Raw genomic sequence first — 17432 nt, forward strand, 5'->3', positions numbered from 1 at the left:
TTGCGAGATAGTGTGCTGAGTTGGTGTAAACTGTTATATGTAGAGCAGACCTGGATTCAAATACTATTTGTAATCATGTCAGATACTTATGCTGTGCTTGATTGAGCTTGTCTGTTGCAATGGAACCAATAGAAAAGTCCCAAAAGTACAAACACAGCCCCCCTGGCACTCCAGACAGGCTAAAGCTAACGCTTAAAGTGTTTGAAATATTTCGAATGGTATTTGAACCCAGGTCTATAGAGAGTACTGTGTGTGCGTCATTAATGGGTCATATGTGTGTGTCCCTGTGCAGGCAGACACTGTGAGATCTACAGGGATCCTTGTCTGAAGGCTCACTGTCAGAACGGAGGACGCTGTGATAGTGTGGGCCTCAATGCCACCTGTGTCTGCCCACCTGGTTACCTGGGTGAGGATTTCAACTCTGCACTGTATGTGTGTGTGCATGCGTGCGTGCGTGTGTGTGTGTGTGTGTGTGTGTGAATACACGTCTGTCACCCAGTGTCACCCAGTCTATCATAATGGGCCATGGTGACACAGGTGGGAGTAGGCTGTTCTGACTAGGGAGTAAACCCCCTCTGATCACTTTGAAAATATACCTGTACCTGCTGTTCCAGTTAAACATAACCCTCCCCCCACACTATCGGTTCTCTCAGGGGAGGACTGTGAGGTTGATGTCAACGAGTGTGAGAGCAACCCCTGTCATCACGGTGGAACCTGCATCGACCAATCAAATGCCTACACCTGCCACTGCCCCCCAGGCTGGATAGGGGCCAGCTGTGAGATACGTAAGTACATTACCCAGAATCCCCTGTTTGAAGGAGTTAATTATGATATATGATTACATGTATATGCCTTTCTTAGGTTATTCATAACAATCTGTCTGTCTGTCTCTCTCTCAGACTTGCAGTGGAAGACGGCCCACCCCGAGGACACCCTGACCAACATGCCACGTCACTCCCTCTACATCATCATCGGTGCCCTGTGCGTGGCCTTCGTCCTCATGCTCATCATCCTCATCGTGGGCATCTGCCGCATCAGCCGCATCGAGTACCAGGGCTCATCTCGCCATGCCTACCAGGAGTTTTACAACTGCCGCAGCATCGACAGCGAGTTTAGCAACGCCATCGCCTCCATCCGCCATGCCAGGTGAGACGGCACAATGTTCGCCTACTATAAGAATACAAGTGCCCCAACATTGTTAACATTTAATGTATTCATTTGATTCAGCCATTACAAACACCTCCTGTTATAGATTTACTGTTTACCTGGAGATAAAGGCCCATTCAAGTTTCAAGTTTTTAATGTCACATGCACAAGTACAGTGAAATGCCTTTCTTGCAAACTCAAAACCCAACAATAGAATAATCAATAACAATGTAATACTAGAAAAATTCACGAGATAAAGGCCCGTTCCGGTAGATTTGTGGGGAGATGTATAATACCTCTCTTACAACACCATATTCGTATTACTCTGTTAGTAACATGCAACATATCCTTTATAACATTACACTCCCCTGCCACCTGTATTTCATTCTCAACCTAGCAACTCTACACTTGAAACATTAGGAACTGTCTTGCGTGTAGCTAGCGGTCCTACCTGAAGTGATGTTCCATGTATGTGTTTTCGTCCCCTCTCTCAGATTTGGGAAGAAGTCCCGGCCGGCCATGTACGACGCCGCACCCATCACCTACGAGGACTACAGCCCTGACGACAAGCCCCTGGTCACTCTGATCAAAACAAAAGATTTGTAGAAAACACAGAGGCAGCACACCCACCCACACACAGTACCACGCATCACCTGTTCACACATACAACTAACTGCACATGTTCGGATGTGCACCAATACACACAAATGCAAACCATTTAGTATTTCTTTACATAAACATTGAAAAAATAAATGTGGACAAAACAATAGTTCTGCGGGAAGAAAAATACTAATCTATTTTACGGTTGGAACATCCATAAAGCTACTGTAGCATAAGAGTGTACCTTGCATTATTTTAGTAGGTGTTGGGTGACATTGCCATGTTGGTTGCTTCTTCTCTCCAGTAGAATGTGACTACATTACCCAGGATGCCATTGGGGTCCTAGAGGGTGCGGTTCCTGACGTCCCCCACCAACCCATGAGCTCAGTTTAAAGTGTAGATTCAGCAGAGGCTGCTGATAGGAGTTCTTACAGGTGTGGTAGAAATAGGTGCACTTGTCATAGTGCAGTACGATATATATATATATCTTTCTATATAAAAAATCTGCAGTAGGTTGCCTTACTTGATGCATGGGTAGATTTGATGGTTTCTGCATAATTTTGAAACCCTCCGTACATTGTGATTAATTTACTGTATCTTTACCAGGTTTGTGCCAAAATCGTCTCCTTCTTCAGGCAACAACGTGTGGTAGAAGTAGAACAGACGTAAAAAAAACACTATGGGGGAAGCTTTAAAACAGTGTTTTAAAAAAACAAACATTGGTTGTCATGTTTTTGTTATTTACAAGTTCTGTACAAGTAAAGAAGGAGAAATAATTGTATTCACAGTGTTGTATGGTTTCCCTATATGAGGACAGTGTTTTTCGCAGGAGTGGTCGGAGTAGCCAATGGGCGGGTCTTGTGTGGATGACTGACAGGTGGGGAGGGCGGGTCTTGTGTGGATGATTGACAGGTGGGGGGTCAGCTGGTGAGTCTGCTCCAGTAACATGTGCTTCTGTGTCCCAGGTATAGGTGTCTCTCTCTGTTTGTGTGCGGTTGTGTTGTTCCACTCAGGGTCAACCCCTGGGTGCATTGGTTTTGTGGCGTCGGATGGGCGGCACATTTAGACCATTCCATTGGTTCTTTAGTAAAATCTCTGCCCACTCGGAGCACCGAGTGAGCTCTCCACTTGACTGATGTTTAGCCAACTAGGGTCATTGTCCTTTTTTTAAAAGAGAAGAACCACATGATTATTATCTATGTTCAATGATGTAACAATAAAGGTTTAAGTGAACACAAACCCAGCTGGTGTCTCGTGTGAGTTCCGTGGTGTTTGTTCTTATCATGACACCAGAGGTCTATTTGTGTCTAGGAAAACATTTGACTCACAGGGTTCTGTTGACTCAATGGAAATGTACTATGACAAGACTTGGTCACTGTAATACACGTGTTTAAACATGCATTTAATATGTAAAACCTCAGCTCACTGACGCACTCATCCCGTCACGCCGGTTCGAGCATTGGGCAGCAACAAAGGATCGCCACTTCCTGCAGTCTTTGGCCATCTTCTCCGCTGTGCTCCAGCTCTACTAGTGTCTACTGTTCATTGTCTCCATGTTGTCTTGGGCCTCCCTTTCTTCTGTGTGTCTTCTGGAGTCCAATGGACAGCTAACCTTGGAATGGAATTTGCATATCTTCTTAGAACCTGTCCAATCCAGCTCCAGCAGCGTCTCTTGAGTTTTGTGACCAAAACCTCAGCAATTAGATCTCAATACCCTTGAACTGGGAAAATAATACTGAATTCGCAAAGATGATTTATCACGACATGACAACTGGATTTGGATAACCTCCAAAGCACAAGACAAGTATCTTTTTTGACAAAGCACAAGACTAAGTACTCTTTTTGAACAAAGCACAAGACTAAGTACTCTTTTTGAACAAAGCACAAGACTAAGTACTCTTTTTGAACAAAGCACAAGACTAAGTATTATTTTTGGACAAAGCCAAAGGCTAAGTACTCTTTTTGGACAAAGCACAAGACTAAGTACTCTTTTTGGACAAAGCACAAGACGAAGAACTATTTTTGAACGAAGCACAAGACTAAGTACTCTTTTTGGACAAAGCACAAGGCTAATTACTCTTTTTGGACAAAGCACAAGACTAAGTATCTTTTTGGACAAAGCACAAGACTAAGTACTCTTTTTGGACAAAGCACACGGCTAAGTACTCTTTTTGGAAAAGCACAAGACTAAGTACTCTTTTGGACAAAGCACAAGACGAAGTACTCTTTTTGGCAAAGCACAAGACGAAGTACTATTTTTGAACGAAGCACAAGACTAAGTACTCTTTTTGGACAAAGCACACGGCTAAGTACTCTTTTTGGACAAAGCACAAGACTAAGTACTCTTTTTGGACAAAGCACAAGACTAAGTACTCTTTTTGGACAAAGCACAAGGCTAAGTACTCTTTTTGGACAAAGCACAAGACTAAGTACTCTTTCTGAACAAAGCACAAGACTAAGTACTCTTTTTGGACAAAGCACAAGGCTAAGTACTCTTTTTGGACAAAGCACAAGACGAAGTACTATTTTTGAACGAAGCACAAGACTAAGTACTCTTTTTGGACAAAGCACAAGGCTAAGTACTCTTTTTGGACAAAGCACAAGACTAAGTACTCTTTTTGGACAAAGCACAAGGCTAAGTACTCTTTTTGGACAAAGCACAAGACTAAGTACTCTTTTTGAACAAGCACAAGACTAAGTATTATTTTTGGACAAAGCACACGACTAAGTACTCTTTTTGAACAAAGCACAAGACTAAGTATTATTTTTGGACAAAGCAACACGACTAAGTACTCTTTTTGGACAAAGCACAAGACTAAGTACTCTTTTTGGACAAAGCACAAGACTAAGTACTCTTTTTGGACAAAGCACACGACTAAGTACTCTTTTTGGACAAAGCACAAGACTAAGTACTCTTTTGGACAAAGCACAAGACTAAGTGAAATACTAAGACCTCGCCTCACTTAGACTAGTGCTTTGAAAACCAACTCAAAATTATATCATATCAATATTGTGCATTTCACAACTCCTGAGAACCTTTTCAATCTTATCAACTGAAGGAAAAACAGGTAAAAACCAGAGGTTTTGTCAGCACTGGCGTTATCTATCATCAAGCCACCAAAAGACACAACGGACACTATATGACCTCAACAACACTGGCCAGACAGTTTTCAGAATTAACTCAACACCCACTACAATAGGACAATGGGCAACATGTTTCCACTAATAGACACTCTCTCCATGCCTTGTTGCTCCAGACAACATGCCAGCAGTGGGAAATACATATGTTGTTAGCCCTGTGTGGCCTTGGTGACCTCCTGCTTGATCCAGATGTTCCCAGAGTAAACATCTGTAAATACAGGCTAGCTGTGGTGTTGTCTCAACACTCACCGCGCCTAAAAAAAAAACCACACACACACACACACACACACAAATACACCCAGGGCCACACACACACACGTGTGCGCATGGACACACACACACAAACACACAGAGCCGCACGGACACACACACATACACACACACACACACACACACAGACAGACTGAGTGGAGATGAGAGGAACCAGTGGTTATTGATGAGTTTCACCCTACACTGCAGTCTGAGTGGGGGACTTTCGTTGACCTCTACCCCCTTTCCCCTTTCCATGACCTCCAGGGTCACGGGCACTGTTTGGCCTCCGTAGGGATCCATTGGTGGGGATAGCTCCTATAAACTGAGTCATGGACAGATCTGATGGAGCCATTTCACTGGAGCCAGAAGGCTGGAATGTAGAAGTGCGCCATCAACCATCAAAACCATGACCGTTTGGGCAAACCATAACAGGACACAGCAATTAGTAAACCAAGCTGTGGAGTAACTCTGACCAAAATTGCTTGAAATACTAGCAATATTTTTATGTGAGCCTTTAATATGCAGTCAATGGAATTATTTTGCGAAATTCCATCAGGAAAGTTTGTTTCTGTTCTCTGTGTTCTCTGGCTTGCAATAGGGCTCGTCCTGTCGTTACTTGCTGCTGCCGCTACCGTCCCCTGCAGACCAGTCTCGGAACTGCTCGCAGGCGGAGCTTCACGCTTCATTGGAATTCACTGTCTGTTTCTCCAGATTGCAGAAGAGGAGAAGCAAGCGCCGAGAACGAGCAGATGTGAGCTGGACTACACAGAGAATAACCAGCTTCAGTAGAGACGGAAACCTTTGATTTTACTAAAATGTGGCAGCCAGCGACAGAACGATTGCAGGTATGGATTGATTAGTATTCCAGACCAGCACATTTTTAGGGATATTAATGTCTGTCTGATGTTTAACGGCATGAAAACCCATCGTGGATATTAGCCTGGTCTCTGTGTTTTTGTGTGTTTTTTTTGCTCAGATGCAAAACACAGTCTTCTCCGGCTGTGTTGTGTGTTTCAGTTCTATCATTGCACAAAGGATTGTTTTATTACGCAGGTGGCCGCCTGCGCGATGGTAGGCTCGTTTCTCTGAATTCAAACCCTTTCTCTTTCGTGTTGCCTCCTCCCCCGAGTAGCCCCATTACCCAACTAGTTCTAGGCTACGTTGTATCGCGTTCATACACGTTACGCAAGCCTGCTAGGTTACAGTGTAAGCTATAGGTTTATCAGACGACTGGAACTCCGCTTGAATTATGGCCTTCCCTTTTTCATCATGATAAACCATTCTGAGAATGTACTATATTGTGTAACATCTACTTGCTGGACCCCATTTCTGTCAAGCTGTTTTTTAGTTTCAGTAATGTTGCAGAGGTCATGGATCACTCTATAGTAGGGATCATCAACTAGATTCAGCCGCGGGCCTTGAGCGGAGGTCAGGGGGCCAGAACTTAATTACAAAATATTTGTAGACTGCAAATTGACCGATGGAAGCCCAAACAGATAAAATATTTGATTAAAATATAATCATTTCAAAACTTGCTTACATTTGTATAGGATCACATTCGGAAAGTATTCAGACTTTCAGACATTTTTTTACGTTACAGCCTTATTCTAAAATGGATTTAATAGTAAAAAATATCAATATATATATATATATATATTTTTTTAACCATTATTTAACTAAGCATGTCAGTTAAGAACAAGTTCTTATTTACAATGACGGCCTACCCCGGCCAAACCCGAACGATGCTGGGCCAATTGTGCGCCGCCCTATGGGACTCCCAATCACGGCTGGTTGTGATACAGCCTAGAATCGAACCAGGGTCTGTAGTGACTCCTTTAGCACTGAGATGCAGTGCCTTAGACCGCTGAGCGACTCATCAATCTATACACAATACCTCATAATGGCAAAGCGAAAACCGTTATTTTTTTAATTTTCAAAAAAAAATGTAAGCAAATATATATCAAAAAACAGAAATACCTTATACATAAGCACTGCCGATTTTAGCATGTAAATCTTGGTGGGGCCAAAAAAAACTAAAGGTGGAATGCATGCCAGCAAAGCCACAACACAACACTAAACAATACATTAATTGCACTATAACGGTGACAAATGGTGCCCACAAACTGTTAGGGCCTACATAAAGCTGGCCCAACTGCTACACTTGGCTATCAGTGGAGCCTTGTCTGGCAGCGAAACAGTTCGCTCAGCCTCAATTACTGCCTTTAAAAAAACATAGCTGATATGGCTGACATGCTTAAACAAATGTGGTTTCTAATGACAATTGAGATGTACAAACTATGGCATAAGGGGACGATAAGAGGCAATAAGCGAGCTAGGACGGACGTTAGTCAATATAACTATTTGTTTAGCACTTTTGAAATGTACAGCAGCAGAATTCAGAACATGGACCGTTCTAACAGTGCTCTCCCTGTACACCAAGATAGAACCGTAGGATGAATAAAGGGGGCATATAAGCAGACAATGAAAGCTCTTACAATATTTGACGAGTACATTTCTCTAAAACAGGTTTTAGGCTACAGTAGAACAGTCAGAACAGTAGGCGAAATTAATAGGGGTAAATATACCAAATTATTAGGGTGAGGCACATGGGCTACTAACATTTTACTACACAACATACACTTAGTATTACTTTCTTAGCTACAGTATACATATCTCCCTGGCATATTACATAATTTATGAAGTTGCATACAATACATTTTTGGACTTTGTTGTGCTTGGCTAATCGTGCTTCTACACCGTGCTTCTACACCTGCAATGCTTGTTGTTTGGGGTTTTTGGCTGGGTTTCTGTACAGCACTTTGTGACATCAGCTGATGTAAGAAGGGCTTTATAAATACATTTGATTGACTTGAATAGAAAGGTGGTGCGGCGGTCCTCCGAGTTAACAGTTGTTTTGACTGCGGCACAAATCATGCTTCGGTGATAGCATGGCCAATGTTGAAATGTTATAATTTTAAATATGGAAAAGAGCCCCTTAATCCTAGATGTGGGGCCACACAGCCACTGTCAGTGATTCCTTCCAAACCACTCGTTGAATATGCGATTTCTAACTTGTTGTGTAATGTTTATGGCCGATGAGCACCGATACGTTTTATCTATAATTTCTCTTCATAATTTCTCCATATGACAATAATTAAAAAGGATTTGTCAGTAGATTGTCGAATTGATTCATGATGATGACTGCTCGCTAAGATTGTGAAAGTATGATGTTTACATGATCAGTCCAATCAAAGCTACTGTACATATAAAGGGATTTGACGTCATTTTATCTGTGGCCAATGACCTTTAGCCTTCTTGGATGGGCACTTCTATGGCAGCAGCCAAGGGGCTAGAAGGTCTGCTCTTATAAGGTCCCACAGTTGACAGTGCAGGTCAGAGCAAAAACCAAGCCATGTGGTTGAAGGAATTGTCCGTAGAGCTCCGAGACAGGATTGTGTCGAGGCACAGATCTGGGGAAGGGTACCAAAACATTTCTGCAGCATTAAGGTCCCCAAGAACACAGTGGCCTCCATCATTCTTAAATGGAAGAAGTTTGGAACCACCAAGACTCTTCCTAGAGCTGGCTGCCTGGCCAAACTGAGCAATCAAGGGAGAAGGGCCTTGGTCAGAGAGGTGACCAAGAACCCGATGGTCACTCTGACAGAGCTCCAGAGTTCCTCTGTGGAGATGGGAGAACCTTCCAGAAGGACAACCATCTCTGCAGCACTCCACCAATCAGGCCTTTATGGTAGAGTGGCCAGACAAAGCCACTCCTCAGTAAAAGGCACATGACAGCTCGCTTGGTGTTTGCCAAAAGGCACCTAAAGGACACTCAGACCATGAGAAACAAGATTCTCTGGTCTGATGAAACCAAGATTCAACTCTTTGGCCTGAATTCAGAGCATTATGTCTGGAGTAAACCTGGCACCGCTCATCACCTGGCCAATAGCATTCCTAAAGTGAAGCGTGGTGTTGGTGGCAGCATCATGCTATGGGGATGTTTTTCAGCGGCAGGGACTGGGAGACTAGTCAGGATCGAGGGAAAGATGAACAGAGCAAAGTACAGAGATCCTTGATGAAAACCTGCTCCAGAGTGCTCAGGACCTCAGACTGGGGTGAAGGTTCACCTTCCAGCAGGACAACGACCCTAAGCACAGCCAAGACAATACAGGAGTGGCTTCGGGACAAGTCTCCGAATGTCCTTGAGTGGCCCAGCCAGAGCTGGACTTGAACCCGATCAAACATCTCTGGAGAGAGATGAAAATATCTGTGCAGCGACGCTCCCCTTCCAACCTGACAGAGCTTGAGAGGCTCTGCAGAGAAGATTGGGAGAAACTCCCCAAATACAGGTGTGCCAAGCTTGTAGTGTCATACCCAAGAAGACTTGAGGCTGTAATCACTTCCAAAGGGGCTTCAACAAAGTACAGAGTAAAGGGTCTAAATACTTATGTAAATGTGATATTTCAGTTTTTTGTATTTATGTTTTAAACGATTTTAGAATAAGGCCATAACGTAACAAATTGTGGAAAAAGTGAAGGGGCCTGAATACTTTCCGAATGCGCTGTATATCACTTTATTATGCGTGGGAATACTTTGGAACAGATTTCCCAAATTAAAATCACTTGGACCTGATTTGCTGGCGTTTTTACCATCTTTTATGTCCAACAAAAAAAAAAAAAGTATAAAAATAAAATACAACTGTTTTTGGGGGGGGTCAGAACTTGGGGGGCCAAATAATATAATATTCAGCCTGCAGGCCGCCAGTTGGGGAACCCTGCCTTATTGTCTAGTCCCACATAGCAAACCGAGGTGTCATTAATCACTACAATTCAAGTAATTACCACTGATTCTCTGACCTGTTTGGAAGTGGTGAAAAAATGGTTAATGACACGTATTTTGATCTTCAGGGGTGCGGGGCAAGCCGTTCACGTCTCCTGTAATGCTATCCAGATGTTGCGTGGACTACTTTGCCAAATTAACTTGCCAATCCCTCTCACAGTGCTTGCCCAGGCATCAGGAAGATTGAATCTCGTAGTAAACTTGGGTAAATAGTTTTAAGTGATACTATCTACATATTTTACAACTGCACGCCTTGAAATACTACCACTTTAAGAGGTGAATGTTTATCACATTGTAATTGAGTAATTACACCTTACACCAGCCACCAGACCAGAAAGTACCAATTTATTCCAATCACATGTTCTGATATACATAAGGACCTATACACATAACCTCCATACTTCTGCACAATTATGTTTGCCTACATTAATGTACAGCCTGTTAAAAACATTATTTCATCCTCATAGGGGCCTCCTGAAGTGCTAACCCCCTTAATCTTTTGGTCACAATGCCGGCGTAATGTGACAAATGCCTATTCAAGCATTTCTCAAAAATATTTTTGGAGGCTCAGGTTGGTTTCTCAGATTCAGTTTGGCCTTCCCTGATCTGTTCATTGCAGCCTAGTGGTACTAACAGCGTGGCCTGGCCTTCATGTGTTCTGGTGCTGATCTCCATACTCCATACGCTGGGTTGACTGACGGAGCCTGTCCCAGCCTACTGATCCCAGATTGGTGGGCCTCAGCTCTCCATACCACGGCCCTGTGATCAATCACGTCCCTGGGGGAAAGTGCTGAAATGACGTATGGTTCTGAGGGAGAGCCATTTATCACATGGTAATGGGGCTGTTCCAGCTCGCTGCTTAGCTGCCTGCACACTAATTTCCCTTGTCATGTGACTCCCATGGATGGAATACCAGGCGGAATGGCAGTTAACTGTGCCTCTAACGATGCTTAGTTGTTGTTTAGTTCTGTATCTGAATGATATGAAGAGACCCAGTAAGAAGGAAGGTTCTGGTAAAAAGGAGGCCAAGTTAGTGACGGCCATTTTTGGTTCTCTCAGCGACTCGCCACTGTACTGTTGCCATGGTGATGCTTGATCGCTCGCTGCTGCAGTGATCAGTCACTCTAATCCCTTTGACTATGTTGTTGTCCTTTATTCCTGTTCTGGAACAATCCTGTTATAGTAGAGTTGCGTCATGTATCCTATACATCCGATAATGTTGTATTTGGCTGTTTTGCTCATCGTTACCATGGTATCCTCCTTTCTTTTCTTACTTCTCTCTTATGTTGCCATGGTAACATCCAGTGTCTTGCTGCATTTTCTCATCTCATGTCAGAGCAGGAAGAAGAGATATGAGCCAATGTTAGAGCAGACACATTTTCAGGCTGGTATTACGAATCTACTATATGTGTCAGATGGAGAGAGGGATGATGGAAACATAAACAACATGACATCGTGTTTGTGTCTACAAAATGGCCTCCGTGGTACCAACAGCTTGAAATGTTGAGACCTATTTGTGTCCAATGTTAGACTTCTATTTTGCAACAAAGGATGTATCATGCAGCATTGTCTACTTCCTCTTCTTCTCTTCCCCCATCCTCCCATTCCTCTCCTAACACGTTCCCCTGAAGAATCAGTTTCAAGAGCCCTCTCTCTCTCCCTGGCATCGCTCAGCGATTTTACACACACACACACACACACACACACACACACACACACACACACACACACACACACTTCCCTCACAACCATCTCCCAATTTATATATGTTTGTCTTACTCAGCACCCAGTGCTTTCATAGTTGTCATTTTCTACATGGACTACATTCCCATTTCTTTGATATGGGAAACTGGCTGAGCAGACAAAACGTCCTATCCTGACACTGCAGAAATGTGTTCAGCCTCCGGGCCTGTTTGAGGTCACTCATGGTCAGAAGCACCGTTAGGTCTGTCTTCTGGGGCTGCTGTGGTCAAGGTTGGGTTGGTCAGGCCTCTGTTCTGCTAGAAGAAGAAAAATATATATAAATATCATATCCCCAAGACATGCTAACCTCTCACCATTACAATAATAGGGGAGGTTAGCATTTGTTTTCGGAAGGGGGGGGGGGGGGGGGTTATGAAACCGTATTTGCGCGTCTAACTTTCTCACTCATCATTATTCACGATTCATTCTAGATGATCCGTAATCACGGTAGCATCCACATTCATGTAGAAGTGTTTAGAATCATATTCTTATCATATATCATATCATTCTTATCATCATATTCTTATTTAGAATAAAAGTGACTCCAAAATGACACAATGCATTATGACACAAAATGTATATGTGGGGACGGGTTAACTGGGATCATTTGCGTCAGAAAATTTACAATGTTTTTACGGCCAGCCGGAGATACAGCCACCACCAGCTGGGGTCTGTGGTTGGCTTTTGTCAATATCCACCTCCCACAACACCATTGACCGACCAATCAGAGCAACGACAGCCCACCTCCCACAGAACCAAGCTGCCAATCAGGGCGCAGGACCTCCCACGGTCCTCTCTGGATTTAGCCCTCTCAGATGCTTGTGAAACGCAGTGGTTCTACTCATAAACTGGTCCCGGATCAGAGGCGGAGGCCGTTAACAGTCTGGCAGGACCAGGGTGATACGGCTGGCTCGTACTATGCTAAGGGAGAGGTAGAGGGGTCCCACTTGTGCTTCGGGAGCCAACCACTGGATGGGTGTGGGAGGCTTCCTGACTACCTGTCCTCTGCTGCTCCAGCTGTGTTTTTAATGTCTCAGTCAGACAGCAGGTGGAGTAAGAATGTTTGTGTGTGTGACGTAGTGAGTTGTGTGTGTGTGTGTTTGTCAGAGTGAGTTGAGAGGCCAAGGCTGATGTTGGTTTATGTGAGCGTCTAGCCAGCCAGCCAGAGAGAGAGCTGGTCTGATAGCAGTCTGAGACCAGGTTGAGATGGCCCACTGTCTCACCCTGACGCCAACACACACCAGCCCTGCTCTCAAACATCTGTTAGTCTGCTCCACTCTGCTCTTTCATCTTCAGACTGAGTGTGTGTGCGTGCATGTGTGTGTGTGTCTGTGAATCTTTGTCTTTATATCCAGTAGAACATTTTGGGGTCAGTTCTATTGAATGCTATATGTGGATGTTACAGACTAGCGTTTGCATGGTGTACTGTATAGCAGTCCGTTTATGTGTTTGAATAAGGTGGTATGTATGTATGTTTCTATGACTAGGCTTGGGCGGTATCCAGATTGTCATACCAAATTATCGACCTTGTGACATTCTGGGATTTTCGGTAATACTGGTACTGAACACAAGGGCCACTATTTTTAAAACCCACTGAGCCTCTGAGATCCGAAGCTTAGCAATGCTAACAAGTACATGTAAAATCCCATAGCGAATGCTAACTAAATGCTAACAAGCGCACTTTGAACATTTTATACCGTCTCTGACCTAATCTATTTGCAGGACAGACATCCCATAAAGTTATACAATCAACTAAAAAATGCCACTCAGTTTGTTGCACTCACAAAATTAATATTAGACAGCAAGGCTCTTGATCCAGGAGGGGATTCTCTGCTGTTACCAAGCGACGCTTGAATTTACAAGAAGCTGAACACTTAGCTAGATAGCTAACTAGCTACTAAATTAGCAAACCAAATGCACAACTGCAGAACGTTTAGCACAATTTAAAAAGTTAACTTAATAGTTATCTAGCTGGCAAACGTTTAGTTGTGAATTCAATACTGTAACTAGATCACCTGGCGCGTGCTGCATAACAATGAGAGACTCACATGGCTCCGGTCTATCGTTGTTGCAAACAAACATCATGTGACTGGGGAGTAGCAGCGAGCTTCATAATGAAAAATGATCTGACAGGTGAACGTATTGCACATGTTGACTGCAGGTTCTTACTTAAAAAGTAGCTACAACACTTTGAATAAGTCGTTTTGACGGTATTGAAAATCCGTCCTGTGGCTGTTTCCAAATAACCCGGTATACGGTATAACGGCCAAGCCTATGTATGACCCCTATGTTCTGTGTCTCAGCCATTTTCAGTGGGTTGTTGTACTGTGGCTTATGCTATGATTGACCTGAGAGCCTGTCTACTCCAACAGGAATGCTCCCTGAGGGCTGGGAGTGTACCATACCATCTATGACCTGCGAACTACACACACAATCACACGGTCGAAGCGCGCTCACACACCTACGTGCATACACACGCTTGTGTGCACAGACACGTATCACGGTTGACACGCGCAAATAAGCGCACCCACATACACACTCCAGAGGCAATCTTTTACTTTGTTGTGTGTGAGTGAGTGCGTTAGTTTTACTTTTCTCAACAAGCAGGGTTTTTTTCTGTATCAGCAGACTGCCAAAGGATTTCKATGGCAGAAAAATCCCTGTACTGTGTCTCCTCTTATCTCTCACAGAGCTATAGAATCCCCCTTCTCTCACTCCAGAATGGTCACTTCCAAACAGTGTAAAATTTCTACTCCCCTCTATTTTCAAATGCTCTCTCACAATACATAACACTCAGCCAAAAGTTATTTGGGAAAAGTCACGTGCCTCGCTCATGCGTGAAATGTATACCAGTAAAATCCCAGGCTGTTATTGAGAATGTGGCATACCTTTTAAAAACACATTAGAGTATAAATGCATCTAAAGATTTCAGTGAATGGGCTAGATGAGGACCAGACTGTACAGACAGCTGTGCGTGCATCTGACCGACCGATATCCGAGGAGCATATCAATGTCAATTTCTTGGATCCAGAATCAGACACTCATCACCAACCCAAATAGGATCTACAATATTCGGAACTCGATGAGGCTATTTTTTTATTCAGAGGAATAATAAAATAATGAAAATACAGTGAAAATATTATGAATAGAATTCCAGTTTTATTCCGCGCGGTGCCAGTGTGAGCCCCCCGCCTTCCGATCCGGGCTGACCACAGGAATGTGGAGCACTGTCAGGAAGCCATAAAGTTCTGACGCGGAGGTCAGCGAGCGTTTACGCACATGTGGCTTTAGTTTCAAAACTGCCTCTCCTCTTCTCCTCTTTTACTCTGTTCTTCTTTTCTCCTGTTTTTCTCTCCTCGTCATCTTGTCTCGTCCACAGGTGGAGTTTGGGTTGTATGATGGAGATATAGTGGGGTAATGTAGGAGGATGGGTAGCATTACTGGTGCTTGGTTTTAGATGGGGGGTCACAGTGGCTTTACTCTGGTTTGGGGTGACAATCCCTCTCCTATTCCTCAGCTGAAATGTGGACAACAGATGAGGCACCTTCTCACTCTCTATTTTTCTCTCTCTCACTCTCTGCGTGTGAAGTGTCCATCAGAACAGGAGATGAGAGCCTTGCCGCCTCGTCTCAAACTGGAATCTGGGGTTTTGTAAGTCCGACCAGAACCATATGTTCATTCTGGTCTCCCGCCCACAGAGGCAGGGAATGGGATTGTGGAATTTCTGGGTTTCCTTGAAAAAGCCTAAACAAAACCCAGCAGGCTAATGAAATCATGACTCGCACAACTTCAGTAGAATAGAAAGTACTTGGAATGTGGGAACTAAGAATGTGATCTATTATAATGTACTACTATAATGTACTACTACAACAAAGTGTTTTATACTATATAGTGCTATACTATTAACCTGTAACAGCTCCCCATATGCTCTCTCTGTCAGTCAGTCTCTCAGTCAGTCTCTCTGTCAGTCAGTCTCTCTGTCAGTCAGTCTCCCTGTCAGTCAGTCTCCCTGTCAGTCAGTCTACCATTCTCTGTCAGATGCTTGCTAGCTTGTGTTTAGGTCCCAATTTGACGTGATACTTTGTGATTTTATGATTTGTGAAAAGTTGTATCTTTCTGTGTTGCTCTATGTCCACAAATGTTGATGGACGGCTGGTTGGATGTATGGATGGATGAATGGATGAATCGATACATTAATGTAAGGGTGGATGGACAGACGGGTGTGTGTGGGTAGATGGATGGATGGATGGGTGGGTGGATGGATAGATGGATGGATGGGCATATTGATTGATTGATTGACCATGACATTATCTCCCCCAGCACTTCCAGACGATGCTGAAGACCAAGCTGAACGTTCTGACACTGAGGAAGGAGCCTATGCCCACAGTGATATTCCATGAGCCGGAGGCCATCGAGTTGTGCTCTACCACGCCACTCATGAAGAAAAACACCCATAATGGCTACAAGGTACACACACACACACACACACACACACATGGTTATGTGTGTTTCATTGGTGTGTATCACTGTTAAGAACAATGGGCTTGTGTTAGAACCCTAATCCTGGCACGTATCGTAGGTGTGTGTTATGGGCACGTGTCTTCTACCAATGTTGTGTGTGTGTTTGCCTAGCTGTGATAACTGTCTAATTTAGATGTTTATCCTGCGAGCTGCCTGAGTCAAAGTCTATTCTCTGTTCAACCTAAAACAAATAAACAGTCCTGCAGGTTGAAAAAGCAGGACAGACACATGTTCTGTTATTACAGACAACACTTCCCTGTGTGTGCACAGGGGGGAAGCCAGGAGACTGGGGTAGGGGCACAGTGTGTTATGTTGGCTGTAACTAAGGCAATTTCCAGTTGTGTGTGTGTGTGTGTGTGTGTGTGTGTGTGGGTGAGATGGTGGGAGATGTTTGGCAGGCTTGTTAAGGCTTTCACATCAGCTCATTTGGAAAAGGCTTTGAATATAAACACACACCAAACCACTGGCTCACTTATGATCTAACTCATTCAGTCACAACACACCGAACACAGACAACCACAAGCCAACTTGACGTTTCACCATGGACAATGAAGCTCTATTCTTTTTGAGTGACCGGCTATGCTATGTGCTAGTAGGAAGAACAGGTCAGGTTGTACCTTTTTAAGAGGGTTGCACATGGAGATCACATGGCTGACTGATTAGAAGAGCAGACACTATTTAGTGCAGAGGTGCTGATCTCTGTCAGGACAGGACTTGTTCCAGAACACCTGCGAAAATGTTCTGCTGAAATCCAACCAGCCATCCTGTATAACCTTCTGGCAGGACAGAAGAGAAGGGAACAGTGGGGCTTTTGGTCTTTAGGTCTGGGGCTCAGCACAGCCAATGGGAAACTGACATTCTCCATCCCAAATTCCCCCTGTTTCCTAAGTAGTGCACTATAAAGGTAACAGGGTGCCATTTGGGATGCACACACTGACTGGGGTTTTGGTCTCCAGTTTGTGTTGCGGTGCCAGGCTAGCCTTTGGTGTTTGTGCATGCCTGTATTTTTCCCAGACTTCTGTCCTCTGCTGAACTGTGAGGTTGAAGCTGATTAGTTGGAGCTCCTCAGTGGACCTCACTGTCCAGTGTGAACTAGTAAGGTCTCAATCTGCTCACAGTCTGTAGTACACACGCATGCACAGACACACACAGTCCCTTTTCGCCCTCCCTATTTCCTCTCGCCTCAGACG

At 44.0% G+C, this 17432-nt stretch overlaps 2 protein-coding genes across 2 annotated transcripts in view; both read left to right on the forward strand.

Annotated features, from left to right (window-relative positions):
• Positions 1-2341, forward strand: part of LOC111949757 (delta and Notch-like epidermal growth factor-related receptor) — a 74111-nt gene extending 71770 nt beyond the window's left edge. Inside the window, exons 10-13 of the mRNA XM_070434063.1 lie at positions 293-406; positions 654-785; positions 900-1146; positions 1641-2341. Coding sequence (XP_070290164.1) covers positions 293-406; positions 654-785; positions 900-1146; positions 1641-1752 — 605 coding nt within the window. The 3' untranslated portion in view covers positions 1753-2341. The remainder of the gene's footprint in view (positions 1-292; positions 407-653; positions 786-899; positions 1147-1640) is intronic.
• A 3511-nt stretch (positions 2342-5852) lies between these two features.
• The window catches only part of LOC111949502 (PTB-containing, cubilin and LRP1-interacting protein), a 36479-nt gene continuing 24899 nt past the window's right edge, over positions 5853-17432 (forward strand). Inside the window, exons 1-2 of the mRNA XM_070434064.1 lie at positions 5853-5984; positions 16042-16188. Coding sequence (XP_070290165.1) covers positions 5955-5984; positions 16042-16188 — 177 coding nt within the window. The 5' untranslated portion in view covers positions 5853-5954. The remainder of the gene's footprint in view (positions 5985-16041; positions 16189-17432) is intronic.

This window comes from Salvelinus sp. IW2-2015, linkage group LG22 (genome assembly GCF_002910315.2).
Source record: "Salvelinus sp. IW2-2015 linkage group LG22, ASM291031v2, whole genome shotgun sequence".
NCBI classification, from domain to species: Eukaryota; Metazoa; Chordata; class Actinopteri; order Salmoniformes; family Salmonidae; genus Salvelinus; species Salvelinus sp. IW2-2015.